At 46.6% G+C, this 14,265-nt stretch overlaps 1 protein-coding gene across 1 annotated transcript; it reads left to right on the plus strand.

Moving 5' to 3' along the window:
• The first annotated feature begins 3,268 nt into the window (after nucleotides 1-3,268).
• LOC129500656 (insulin growth factor-like family member 2) lies at nucleotides 3,269-11,122 on the plus strand. Its single transcript, XM_055311298.1, has 4 exons — nucleotides 3,269-3,311; nucleotides 10,259-10,312; nucleotides 10,449-10,719; nucleotides 10,904-11,122. Exons 1-4 carry the CDS (start codon nucleotides 3,293-3,295, stop codon nucleotides 10,923-10,925), a joined length of 366 nt encoding a protein of 121 aa, XP_055167273.1. The 5' UTR covers nucleotides 3,269-3,292; the 3' UTR covers nucleotides 10,926-11,122.
• Nucleotides 11,123-14,265: the final 3,143 nt, after the last annotated feature.

Here is a 14,265-nt window from a genome sequence, read left to right on the forward strand (position 1 = left end):
AAGGGGCAGAGGGAGAAGGAGAAGCGGACTCTCTACTGAGCAGGGAGCCTGATGCGGGATTCCATCCCAGGACCCTGAAATCATAACCTGAGCCAAAGGCAGACGCTTAAACAACTGAGCCACCCAGGTGCCCCAAGAAGCAATAACCTTAATAATATAAATGAAATTGATTTTGGAGGTGAGGATGGTGCCTTGCTATGGAAGGAGATGAGAGCAGGGAAAGGAAGGCACCGGGGTGGAAATTGAGATTTGCTCGGGAGTGGTTTGATTGGAGATGGGGTTCTGTCCTCTGTACCCTGGAGGCTACATCGGGGTAACCACGTCTCTGCAATTGCCATTGGTTTAGCCCTTGAAAAAGCAACAGATTTGGCCAGTCCCTTTGTTCTCTAGAGAAGAATGGGTGGTGGCAGTGGCCCTACAGTCCTCCTCCCTGGCCCCCTGGACACCACTTGGCTCTGGAGCTAGGCAGGCATCATACAGGGCATCTGTCACTTTGGAACCAGATGTCAGGTCCTTTAAGAGCCTGGAGAGGCCAGATGACCCCTTTAGTCCCCCAAATACTTCCTTCTTACCCCCCGGGTAACAAGGCTGCTTGAGCAAAAAGGAAGGCATGGCATAAGCCTCAGAGCCATCCTTACTCTTCCAAATTGAAATAGTGAGTAATGCCTAATCGATGTGACCCTGCAAATCTTCTTTCTCCGGGGCCTTCTGTACATGTCCACCCCTCCTGCGGTGCCTGTCCGCTTCCCGACCTCACACTCCCAGCCCAAGGACCGGAGTGTAGTAATTGCTCACCTAACCACAGCTGATGTCCTTCAGGTGAAAGACACTGTGACAGGCAGTGACATTTTCTTTACAGATTGGGACATTCCAATTTGAGTTGAGTTGGCAAAGTGGAGAATCTGCCAGGTTTCTGGGGTCACACGTAAAACCAAGACCCCGGGACTCAAATGCCACAGGGACACTAGGTCAACCTCCATATCCATATTTATCCAAGGACGCACAACTTGTAACATCCCAGGCACTGATTGCAGGGTTCAAAGATCTGAGGGTCAGTGTGGAGGGTGCCGCAGCAATCACTACTCTCATTGGGTTCGGAGGGGAGAGAGAGGGCAGGGGGACACAGGAGAGTAGAGAAGACTACACACGAATGGGAAGAAGCTGTGCTGGGCCCTACGAGAGCGATCGGTGACTTCAGAGGTGACTGATGTGAGATCAGTGTCATTATCATACTTGGTTCATTGATGTGCTGGACGGGAAAGCCTGTCACTAGACCCTGGAGTAGATCATGGCCCCCTGATAGTGGACGGAAGGATGGGTACAAGGTTTGCACTCATCTCCTTCATAAAAAGGAATCTGCTTCATGGTTGAATGCACTTGATCCGAGGGAGGGGGGCATAGTTCTTCCTCCAAGGGAAGCCACTTGGGTTCAGAAGGTGAAGGAGCCACTCCCCTGAGGGAGGCTGACAGTGCGGTTTATTGCCTATTTTTCTTTTTACTTTGAGACTGGGTGTAAGCCGCACCGTGGTGTAATATCTACTTTTCCTACTAGGTGCAGGAAGCGGTTAGTGAAATCAGGACTAGAGAAGGCTCTGGGGGTCCTGGCAGGGCCCCCATGCTGTTGGTGGCCTCGGTTCCCGGCTCCAACACAGGGCTGGGTCTGATGTGTGTGGAGTGGAGGAGCAGGGGAGCCGGACTCTGAGGGAGGCTTTTCTGGAGGGGGGGGCCCTGAGGCCGACCCCAGAGCATGAGATCTCACAGGGCCTGGCTGAGCAACAGCACAGGAAGGACAGGGAGGCTGCCTGGAGATGGAGAGGCTGGGTGTTTAGGCCAATTTCTGACCAGTTCTCAGAAAGCCAGTATGTCAGGACAGGCATGTGGAGTTAGATACACGCTAAACGCAGTGCTTCCATCCATCCATCCACCCGTCCAACCATCATCCATCCATCTGTCCAACCATCCATCTATTCATTAATTCAGCATTCCCAAAGCATCTGCTCTGTCACAGCCCTGTGCTAGTCAATGCTGGGGACACAGTGATGACTTAGTCTCAGAACCTGTTCTTCTGGTTTTTACATCCAGAAGGGGACATAGACCACCTCAGACAATAGTGATTCACAGTGAGTAGGGCTGGGAAAGAGGGCCAAGGGCATCAAGGAGGGCTTCCTGGAGGAAGGGACATCTGAGCTTTGACTTTAAGAGTGAGCAAGAGGGGTGCCTGGGTGGTTCAGGTAGTTAAGCATCTGCTTTCAGCTCAGGTCATGATCCTGGGGTCCTGGGATCGAGCTCTGAGTCAGGCTCCTGGCTCAGAGGGGTGTCTGCTTCTCCCTCTCCTTCTGCACCTCACCCCTGCTCATGCATGCTCTCGCTCTCTCTCCTATAAATAAATAAAATCTTTAAAAAAAAAGTGAGCAAGACCTGTTTCAGTGGGGTTCAGCCCTGGGAGGGCAGGGCCAGTCCTCCTCTGGGCCTCAGTGAGGATTGGACTTAACCTCCCAGGGCCCTAAGCAGGGGTGGAAGTGGTGAGGTTTGAGTCTGTGGAAGATCCTGGTGTCTGTTTCCTGCAAGGGGGGTAGACAGGAGGGTTGAGACAGGAAACTAGGGAGAAGTTTCTGAAGCAGAAACAATTGTGTAATTACCAGAGTCCTGCCCAAGGGGTGGGGGGACAGCACATTCCCCTCCCTACCTCACACTCCCCTGCTCTTCAGGTCTCCCCTCTTCTCAACTAGCTGCAAGGTAGAGAAGTGTTCTCCAAACTATGGATCAGGACATTCACTCAGGATGTAAAAGCAATGAGTTTGTCATAATGGGTACTTAAAAAAATGCAAGGAGGATACACAAGAAATAGAATTGTATGCACTGCAGAGAATCTGGACTAATTACTGGGTAATTAAACTTTCTTTTGGACTGTTTGCCAAATAATGATGTCACGTTACTTTTTCCTGGTGAGTCACATACAAATGGTTAATAAGCACGGGAACACCAGGGGCTCCAGCTCTTCTTTCCTAAGACCCATTGATTTAGCTGCCCCATCACTTCTTCTGAAGAATGGATTCAGCTCTCACATCCTCTGTCCCAGGCGTTTCCTGGGGAGGCTGAAGGTAGGCTCCACATAACCGTGAGTCTTTGTGCCCCTCCCCTTTCAGCAGCACTGCCTCCTCTGCCGTCACGTGAGTCCAGCAGGTTCCCTAGGTGTGGGTAAGGGTGTCTATCGAAGTTCTGGTATAAAGTCCCAGTCCCAGCTCTGCTGCTTCCCTACCATCAACTGCTCTGGAGCGGAGGATCGAGAACCATGGAGCCCAGGATCTTTGGTAAGGATCCATGGGGGGGGGGCACTCCAGCCCCAAGCTTCTGTCTTGATGCATCTCCAATGCACCTCTCAACCTCAAACTTCATGCTCTCTTGCCTGTGCAATTCTTGGCTTCCTCCTTGGTAATCACTCCCAGGTGATCTCTGATTGCATCTCAGCCTCTCCCCTGCCCTGCAAATATCATCCCCAGCCCTTCCCAGACCCCTCCCTGCCACCCTGCCTCAGTGTCAACATCCACTCTGAGCTGTTGCCCACGGTGAAGGCAGCTCAGTGACGTCATCTTGTGTATCCTGGTGCTGACCAGATGCTTATACTCTCAACATCATTCTCATGCCCCTCTGCTTCTCAGCTGCTGCCTTCAATTTTGAACTCCTGAGCTCAGGCTTGGAAGGAATTGCAGGTGAGAACAGGTGTAGTGTGGAGGGAGGAGATGGTACCATGGATGGAGGTGGGGTCCTAGGCTAATCTTTAGATCCAGTCCAGCTCTGGATCCCCCAGATACTAGACTCTAGATGTAGCCGCTGGTGCTCAGGTATAGACAGTCCTACAAACCTCTTAAGAGTGGTGGCGAGGGGGCCTTCCTACCTTTTAAATGGGCCTGCCTCTGTGGCTCCAACTGCACCTTCTGACTCTGTTTCCAGCACCATTTCCCCAAGTCCTTGAGCTCTCAGATCAGGTGGTTGGGAGGTTGAAGGTCTCAGGCATGAAGCTCAGTTGCACCAGGATCTGTCCCCAAGGAGCCCATTCCAGTCCAGGCTCAGGGAGGAAGGAGAAGTGGATGGAGTTTTGTCATCTATGGTCCATCCAGATGAGCAATGCCTGCTGCGTTCCTAATACTTCCTTTTGGGTAGCTATGTCTTTCTCATCTCCTTCCCTGTATTCCCTTCCCCTCCTCTCTCCTTCCTCCCCTCTTTTCTTTTTTTTTTTCCTCCCTTCTTTTCTTATGTCTCTCAAGTTGAAGGAAGAGTAGCCCAACCATCTTCCAAAATTGCTTTTTACCTGAGCCACCTAGGAATGGAGCCAGAGACCACCCCGTACCCATTTACCCATTGCTTCCCATTCCCTCTTATCCCTACCCCTGGCAACCACCAATCTGCTTTCCATCTCCATGGATTTTCCTATTATTTGAGACATTCTGTATAAAGGGAACTAATCATACCATATGTGACCTTTTATGTTACTTTCATCTTTCACTTGGGTAATATTTTTGAGGTTCATTGACACTATAGAATTTATCAGTCCTTCCTTTTAGAGCTGAATATTTAGATATTCCATTTGCATATATATCACACATTTTTTTCAAGAATTTTATTTATTTGAGACAGAGAGAGGGCGTACAAGCAGGGAGGAGGGTCAGAAGAGAGGGAGAAGAGCCTCCCTGTTAAGCAGGGAGTCTGATGCAGGGCTCTATCCCAAGATCCTGAGATCCTGAGATCCTGAGATCCTGAGATCCTGACCTGAGCTAAAGGCAGATGTTTAACCCACTAAGCCAACCAGGGGCCCCACACAATTGGCTTATCCATTCATCTGTTAATAGACCTTTGGGCTGTTCCTATATTCTGGCCCCTGGGAATAGTGCTGTTATAAATATGCATATATGTGTATTTATTGGAGTACCTGTTCTTTTTACAAAAAATTTTTTTTTAGTCATGATAGAGAGAGAGAGAGAGAGAGAGAGAGAGAGAGAGAGAGAGAGAGGCAGAGACATAGGCAGAGGGAGAAGCAGGCTCCACGCACCGGGAGCCCGACGCGGGACCGATCCCGGGTCTCCAGGATCACGCCCTGGGCCAAAGGCAGGCGCCAAACCGCTGCGCCACCCAGCGATCCCTGTTGATACTGTTATAAGGAGAATTATTTTCTTAATTTCAGTATCATATGGCTCTTTACTAGTGTATACAAGATATTTATATATTGGTCTTGTACCTTGCAACCTTGGTTAATCCATCCCTTAGTTCTATAGTGGTCTTAGTAGCTTCCTTAAGCATTTTTAACATACCAGATGATCATGTCATTTGCAAATAAAAATAGTTTTATTATTTATTTTTTTAAAGATTTTACTTATTTATTTGAGAGAGAGCCAGGTTGGGGGAGCAGGACAGAGGGAGAGGGAGAAGCAGACTCCCCACTGGGCAGGGAGCCTGGTGGTGGGGCTCAATCCCAGGACCTCGAGATCATGACCTGAGCTGAAAGCAGCTTAATCGACTGAGCCACCCAGGCGCCCCAGAAATAGTTTTACATCTTCTTTTCCAATCAGATTTCTTTTTCTTTCTTTGCCTGATTATTCTGGGTTGAACTTTCAATGCTGTGTTAAATTGAGTGGTGAGAGTGAATGTACTTGTCCTGTTCCTGACATTGGGGGGGAGCACTCAGTCTTTTACCATTACAGTAATCTGTGGGTTTCCTTATAGAGACCCTTTTTTTTAAAATTTTATTTATTTATTATAGTCACACACAGAGAGAGAGAGGCAGAGACACAGGCAGAGGGAGAAGCAGGCTCCATGCACCGGGAGACCGACGTGGGATTCGATCCTGGGTCTCCAGGACAGCCCCCTGGGCCAAAGGCAGGCGCCAAACCGCTGCGCCACCCAGGGATCCCCTATAGAGACCTTTTATCAGGTAAAGGAAGCTCTCTTGATTCCCAGTTTGTTCTTTGTTGTTGTTTTAATCATGAAAGAGTGTAGATTTTGTTAAGAGCCTTTAATGTGGGGATCCCTGGGTGGCTCAGAGGTTTAGCGCCTGCCTTTGGCCCAGGGCTTGATCCTGGAGTCCCATGTCGGGCTCCCTGCATGGAGCTTGCTTCTCCCTCTGTCTGTGTCTCTGCCTCTCTCTATATATATATATATCTATCATGAATAAATAAATAAAATCTTTTTTAAAAATGCCTTTAATGTATCATTTGAGATAATCATGCCCCCTCCCACCATATTCTACTAATAAGGTGTATTACGTTGATTGATTTTCATATGTTGAATCAATTTTGCATTCCTGGGATAAATCCCATTTGGTCACAGTGTAGAATTCTTTATAGAAATATCCTGTTGGATTTTGTTTGCTAGTATTTTTTTTTAGAATTTTTTAGTTTATATTTATAAGAGATGTTGCTTTGTCTGGATTTGATATTAGGGTAATATTAGTGAGTTGGAAAGTTCTGTTTTTTTTTAAGTTTATGAATGATTGGCATTAATTTAAGGATTCTTTTTTCTTGGTCGTTTTACCTAAAGGTTTGCCAATTTTGTTAATTTTTTAAAAACATACTTTTAATTATATTGATTTTTTTTCCTATTCTCCCATTTCATTTATTTTCATTGGTATCTTCATTATTTCCTTAGTTCTGCTCCTCTGGGCTTATTTGCTCTTATTTTTACAATCAGAAGACTAAATTATTGCTTTGAGATCTTTCTTTTTTTTTATAACATAGGCGTTTATGTCTATGCAGTTCTCTGTCATCCTTGCTATAAGCTGTGTGCCATATGTTTTAATGCATTGTGTTTTCATTTTCATTTGTTTCAAATATTTTTGAACTTCCTTTGTGATTTTTTTTCCTTGACCTACTAGTTATTTTACTTAGGAGTTGGGTTTTAAATTGCCACATATTTGTGAGTCTCCCAAATTTCCTTCTGTTACTTTTTTTTTTTAATTTTTTTTATTTATTTATGATAGTCACAGAGAGAGAGAGAGGCAGAGACACAGGCAGAGGGAGAAGCAGGCTCCATGCACCGGGAGCCCGACGTGGGATTCGATCCCGGGTCTCCAGGATCGCGCCCTGGGCCAAAGGCAGGCGCCAAACCGCTGCGCCACCCAGGGATCCCCTCCTTCTGTTACTTATTTCTCATTTAGTTCCACTGTGGTCAGAGAACACACTTTGTAGGATTTCAAACCTTTTACATTATCAAGACTTTTTAAATGGCCTAGAATATGGTATATTTTGTAGAATGTTACATGGGCATTTGGAAGAATGTGTATCATGCTATTTTGAAGTGTTCTACAGATATCTGTTAGGTTTAGTTGGTTTCTAGTGATTTTTCAAGTATTCTATATTCTTGATGACCACTGATCTGCCTTATTCTATTCTGGAAAATGAGAGTGGTGAAGTCTCTCTGGCTGAATTGCCTATCTTTTTTGTTTGTTTAGAACTCAAAACCTTTATTTGTGCTGTAAAGGGGAAGAAAAGTGATTAGTAATCATGTGCATGATGCAACAGGACTAGTTCTTACAATTTCACAATATCATACCCAAACATATTTCCCCATATGTGCATGACTAATACTCGCTAAATCTCAATGACAATAACTGTATTAAGTCACTGGTAAAGAACTGAACTCTTGTGCCAATGTATATTTAAACATTAAAAAAAAAAAAACCACCCAGAAGCCAGAAAAATCCCAAGGGCAAAAAGTATCGGGGGTTTTAAACTTTTAAAGTGAAATCTAAAAATAAAAATAAAAATAAAATAAAATAAAAGAATTTTAAAAATTAAAAAAAATAATAATAAAGTGAAATCTAGGGGTGCATGCTTACTGGTTGAGCACCTGCCTTCAGCCCAGGGCGTGATCCTGGAGTCCAGGGATCGAGTCCCACATCTGGGTCCCTGCGTGGAGCCTGCTTCTTCCCTCTGCCTGTGTCTCTGCCTCTCTCTCTGGGTCTCTCATGAATAAATAAATAATATCTTAAAAAAAATAAAGTGAAATCTAAGGGGAAATGGGATATGATTAAAAGCCACTGGTATTACTTTACCAATAGATGAATCTCAGAAAACTATTAGCATACAAGGTTTTCAGATCTTTCCCTGAAGTTTTGTAAGCAGACCACATCTGGTAAAGGTCCCTCCTCCTCCAGTTTTGCTGTTATTCCCCAAACTGATTTTGGGTGGTAGTTTCCCCTCTAGTACTGGATCATTTAAAAAGCACATTAGACAAACAAGGTGACAGGTGGAACCCATTGGGAGCATCCAGATTCAATGACCTCAGTTTGCCCTGCGCTTCCCTCTACCCGAGCTGCACGCTCAAGTACTGCATCACATACCACCACTACTTATTTTTATTTTATTTTATTTATTTATTTGAGAGAGAGAGAGAAATAGACAGCATGTGGGTCAGAGGAAAGGTAAAGAGGAAGAAGGACAAGGAGACTGCATGCTGAGCGTGGAGCATGACATGGAGCTCAATCTCATAACCCTGAGATCATGCCAAGAGCTGAAGCCAAGTCGGTTGCTTAACCAACAGAGCCACCCAGGAACCCCTCCTACTTCTTCTTCTTATTTTTTTTTAAGATTTTATTTATTTATTCATAGAGACACAGAGAGAGAGAGGCAGAGACACAGGCAGAGGGAGAAGCAGGCTCCATGCAGGGAATCGGACGTGGGACTTGATCCAGGGTCTCCAGGATCATGCCCTGGACTGAAGGCAGCGCTAAACCACTGAGGCACCCGGGCTACCCATCTTCTTCTTATTATTATTATTAAATATTCTATTTACCTATTTTAGTGACAGAGAGAGAGCAGTGGGAGGAGCAGAGGGAAAGGGACAAGCAGGCTTTGTGCTGAGTGCTGAGCCCAAGGCAGGGCTCAATCTCACAATCCTGAGATCATAACCTGAGGTGAAATCAAGAGTCAGATGCTTAACCCACTGAGCCACCCAGGCACCCTGTTATTATTAACATTATTAAGATCTGACCTCTAGAACCATATGCTCTTTGGAGCCTCACAACAACCCCCTGAAAAGAAATTGCAACTGTTGGGGCACCTGGGTGGCTCAGTGGCTGAGCATCTGCCTTTGGCTCAGGTCGTGATCCCGGGGTCCTGGGATCGAGTCCCGCATTGGGCTCCTCGCAGGGAGCCTGCTTCTCCCTCTGCCTGTGTCTCTGCCTCTCTCTGTGTGTCTCTCATGAATAAATAAATAAAATCTTAAAAAAAATTGCAACTGTTGCTCTCCTCTGGTTCCCTTCTAGAGTTTATGGAGCCTGTGCTCTTCTGTTAGATCATGTGACAACTGTGAGAATCATTCCAAATAGCTTTCCAGAGTAAACAAAGTGGTTTGGGACACAATCTCCTGAAACTTCTAAGGATAAAGTACTTAGGAAATATAGAAATACCAGGTGTTTTATTGGGGAGAAAGCTTAAAATAAATGGAGGGAGCCACCTTCTCTGACTGTATATTAACTGACAATGCCCAGTAGTGCTGGAGGCCAGCAGCATTCTAGAACCATAACATGGAGTGAACCTCAGAGCTGCCTTCAGTCTCTGATACCCAGTAGCCCCTCGTGGGGCTGAGGTTATAGAGTAACAGGGCATTTTCCACTTGCAAGCACAGAAGATGAAACCATACCACCTGCATCCTGTTTTATCCATGAAATCCCATTGTTACCAGCCCCTACATGCTTTCAAAATAAGGACAACTGTGGAATACATGAACTGGGTGAATCACTAGCCCAGGCATGTGACTGCATCTATAAAAACCCTTCATGACCTGTTCCTTCTTTCCCAACTCCTGTATCTCTCCATCTCCATCCATAGTCACAGGGGCCCAGAAGCTGCAATTCAGGGAAGGGGAGCCCCGACTCCAAGGCCCGTTCAAGGCCAGTCATATCCCCAAAGCAGCTCTGCCCCCAAATTCTCTTCTTGTCAATCTACCTCAGCTTCCTTCCTCTTCCTCTTCACCCTCTGGATGCCTTTAACACCCAACTGGGGAGCTGCGCTGCATTTTTAGAATCTTAAGCTATGGCATGCTAAGAGTTTTGCCTGAATTCTCTCCCCTTAAAGGGCCCAGGATGCTCTGGACTGGAATCTCACCTGCGTCAAGATCTAGACCCTATGCAGAGATGGCCCCAAACCCAAGTCTGTAGAGCAAATGTGGGGCTAAGACTCCCCCACACTGGCCTGCCTCCTTGAGGTCAGTCAGCCCAATGGCCACACTCCAGCCCCATAGTCAACCTCCTTTCCCTCTCCTCCAGCTCCTGTCTGTGTGTTAGTCTTCCTTCTCCTCCAGTGCTCAAAGACAGTCACAGGTGAGTACAAGGATGGTGAAGAGTGAAGAGGGACAAGGCTCCCCTGGGGAAGTGGGGTCACAGTTCACAGAGGGCTCCTGACTAGGGAAGCTAGTGCCTGGTCCTCCGTGGGCTCACACCAGTGATCTCTGCTCAGACACCCCTGCTGGCCCAGGGGAGTGGCTGTGCCAGCAGGTGTCCGGGTGTGGAGATCAGATCTACAATCCCTTGGAGCAGTGCTGTGATGATGATACTGTCCTGCCCCTGAATCGGACCAAACTCTGTGGCCCCAACTGCACCTTCTGGCCCTGCTTTGAGCTCTGCTGTTCTGAGTCCTTTGGCCCCGAGAAGAAGTATGTTGTAAAGTTGAAGGTTCTGGGTGTGAATTCCCGATGCTCTTCCTCCCCCATCTCTGGGGACTGTGCCAGGTAAGGACCTTGCCTCTGGCTGTGGGGTGGGGATGAGGGTGGGGAGAAAGGAGGCAGGGAGTGTGGGTGTCCAGACCACTCCTTTTGAGGAAACCCTGCCCACTTCATCTCCAGCAGTGACTCAATTCTCATGTTCATCTCCTCATCTGTGCTTCTTAACTTCTTGGTTCCTCCTTCTTTGCAGCAGAAAGATATTTTCTCATTGAGAAAGAAACTGAAGAAAATAAATTTCCACTAAGGCAGCTCAGAAAAGAAGGCTGGGGCAGGCCTTAGAGACTGCAGTGAAGAGCCTGGGATTCACACCTTTGAGAGGCCTAGTCTGACTGCCACCTGATGTTGCCACCAGGCTCCAATTTATGGTCTGCCCATTGTATCAGGCTTTGCTCCTTGTATGTCTGCCCCTCCATCCTTATCCCCTTGCTGATACGTTAGTCAATCACCTTGGGAAGGCACTCTGTACCATAGGGTACCCTTGATTCTTTACTTGCTCTGTGAAACACCTTTTGCAATTAAGTATCTATGGGATTCTGTTGCAAAAATGTTCTTCAGACTCTAACTTATCCAGAGAGGATTTTCCAGAATGTACCAGACTTGCTTGTACTTCCATATGGCCTCTAACTTAAGAGATGTGACTGATGCCAGCAGGCCTTGTTGGGTAACTCCTAGTTGCTGAGCTCATTATGTTTCAAGTCACTAATGACATATGCGAAAGAGTCCTCACTCTTGCAAGATCAGAGTATAAAGATCTATCTAGTAAGGCTCATAGACTTCACCTTTACAGATTATGCCCAAGAGAGATCACTTAAATTGTCCTGTGTACAGCCCTTGGGAAAGAGGATTTCTAATTACCTTAAGTTACCTGAAAGAATAACAGAACTATGAGCGGGCCTGGGTGGCTCAGTGGGTTAAGTGTCTGCCTTTAGCTCAGGTCATGATCCTGGGGTCCTGGGATTGAGCCCCACATTGGGCTCCCTCCTCAGCGTTGGGCTATCTGCTTTTCCCTCTGCTCCTCCCCCTGCTCTGTCTCTCTCTCCCAAATAAATAAAGAAAATCTTAGGAAAAAAAAAAGTAACAGAACTGTCATCAAAATGGTGAAACAGAAGTTTTCTACCATCTTCCCCTAAAAAATCAGAGCACTGATTTTTCCCATCACCTACTGTTCAAGAGTTTAGCTCAGCTATTCCATGGTATTGGTGCCTCAACATCCATTTTGTTTAGGCAAGCAGCCTGCAGGGACCTTAAGCTGACACTTTCCCCCATCCCCCCCCCCCCCACAAGTGCATGCCCAGATAAAAGCCCACAGAGTCAGAAGCAAATCTAGGCGCCTGACTTCTCTAACAGCCCTTGGGATCAACAGTCTCCCCCAGCTCCCAGGGCTTTCCCCTGTGTGCCCCTGAGATAAGAACCCTGTGGAGCTTATCAAAACACTGCCCTTTATGGTTTCAATTGACCAATCTGGCCTTGGCACAGGAGCCCAAAACCTTTCATTCACAGACCCAAATAAAAGCATGTGCCCTGAGTCCTGCCTCTCTTTCTTTCTGCCTATTCCCTGCCCTGACCGTGTCATGTGGTCTCTTGAAGCCTGCTATGGACCTGAGTAGCAAATTCTGTTTCATTTTCTCTTGTGGTCTTTTATTGAACCAAGGCTCACTATCTGGCCCTCTTGGCTCTACTTAACAACTGTTGATTTAACAAAATCGTAACACCCACAGACAAGGTGCCTTGGTGGAAGTCTGGGAGTCAGCAGAGAGGTTCCAGCACGCCACTGCAGGGAAAAGAAAGAAAGAAAAGAAAAGAAAGAAAAGAAAAGAAAAGAAAAGAAAGAAGGAAGGAAGGAAGGAAGGAAGGAAGGAAGGAAGGAAGGAAGGAAGGAGAAAGAAAGAAAGAAAGAAAGAAAGAAAGAAAGAAAGAAAGAAAGAAAGAAGAAGAAAGAAAGAAAGAAAGAAAGAAGAAGAAAGAAAGAAAGAAAGAAAGAAAGAAAGAAGAAAGAAAGAAAGAAAGAAAGAAAGAAAGAAAGAAAGAAAGAAAGAAAGAGAAAAGATTGGCTACACTTCAAAGTGTAAGAAAAACTGTTTCACCTGGTTCTCATTACGCCTTTCACAAGGCGGCACAGCTAAGTGCCAGGAGAGACTTCTCAACCCGTGGTTTCTCCCATGGGTAAAGTGGAAGCCTGTGAGTAAGCAAGCACTTGGCTCCCCAGGCTGTGTGGAACGCTGCCCAAAAGATCAACTTCTTCCTCACCCCACCCAGAAAGATAAGGTGTGCTGTATGACTGGGGAATGTGGAGTGGCTAAGAGAACTGCATCCGGGGTCTTGAGAACAGAAAAGTGCCACAGATCCTACTAATCACTTTGCATACACTGTCAGGAAGTTCATCCCTAGGCTGCTAGGAATGCCTCACCTGTAGATCCACCCCCCCCCCCAGATGGCCCACAGGCAACCCCAACACTGTGCTTCTCTATTCCTTTCCCACCCTCCCACATCTATCCCAGCGTATGCCCTGGGGGGGCAGCTAGTGAAGGCCTTTGCCTACAGCTAGTGAGCACACGCAGAAAGCTGCTCCAGCTCTGCAGGTTGGGTAGAAACCACCCAAACTTAGGCATTCAACACTGTTCAGGAAAAACAAACAGAAGGTTATCAGTACCTGGCCTGCCTTAGCAGTATCAAGAGAAGGCACACAATTTTAAGAATTCCACCCAAAATGAGAACAAGTAGTAAGGACCAGGAGTATCCATAGAAAAGGTCTGAGAAAGCCTCAGAATACCTAACAGTATTGATGGAAGGTACTTCTCTCCCAAAGCCAGTCAGTAAAGCCTGGAGGGGGTGAATGCCTCTTCAAATGCAAAGCCAGCAATGCAAGGGTTCAAGAGTTCAGGGGACATGGAAAGTCAAGCAAACAGGACACTGCCAGTGGAAGGGGATTTTCTAGTAACTGGCTTCCAAGAAAGGGAAACCTGCAATTTATCCAACAAATAATTCAAAATGGTGGTTTTAAAGAAGCCCAGTGAGCTACAAGAAAACACAGACAACTCAATAAATTCAGGAAAACAATATACTATCAAAGTGAGAAGTTTAACAGAGAAATGGGAACATAAAGAGCCAAATAGGGCAGCCCGGGTGGCTCAGTGGTTGAATGTCTGCCTTCGGCCCAGGGCATGATCCTGGAGACCCGGGATCAAGTTCCACGTCGGGCTCCCTGCATGGACCCTGCTTTTCCCTCTGCCTGTGTCTCTGCCTCTCTCTGTGTATCTTTCATGAATAAATAAATAAAATCTTAAAAAAAAAGAGCCAAACAAATTCCATAGCTGAAGAAGTGAATGAATGAAATGAAAAATGCAATGGAGGGGATCCCTGGGTGGCGCAGCGGTTTGGCGCCTGCCTTTGGCCCAGGGCGCGATCCTGGAGACCCAGGATCGAGTCCCACGTCGGGCTCCCGGTGCATGGAGCCTGCTTCTCCCTCTGCCTATGTCTCTGCCTCTCTCTCTGTGTGTCTCTCATGAATAAATAAATAAATAAAAATCTTTAAAAAAAATGCAATGGAGAGCA

This window comes from Nyctereutes procyonoides, unplaced genomic scaffold (assembly GCF_905146905.1).
Source record: "Nyctereutes procyonoides isolate TBG_1078 unplaced genomic scaffold, NYPRO_anot_genome, whole genome shotgun sequence".
Classification (NCBI taxonomy): domain Eukaryota; kingdom Metazoa; phylum Chordata; class Mammalia; order Carnivora; family Canidae; genus Nyctereutes; species Nyctereutes procyonoides.

Excerpts from the sequence above, each read along its gene's own strand:
- LOC129500656 (XM_055311298.1), top strand. Across the intron at positions 10,313-10,448 it reads GTGCTCAAAGACAGTCACAG|ACACCCCTGCTGGCCCAGGG; the intron begins GTGAGTACAAGG and ends ATCTCTGCTCAG. Across the intron at positions 10,720-10,903 it reads ATCTCTGGGGACTGTGCCAG|CAGAAAGATATTTTCTCATT; the intron begins GTAAGGACCTTG and ends CCTTCTTTGCAG.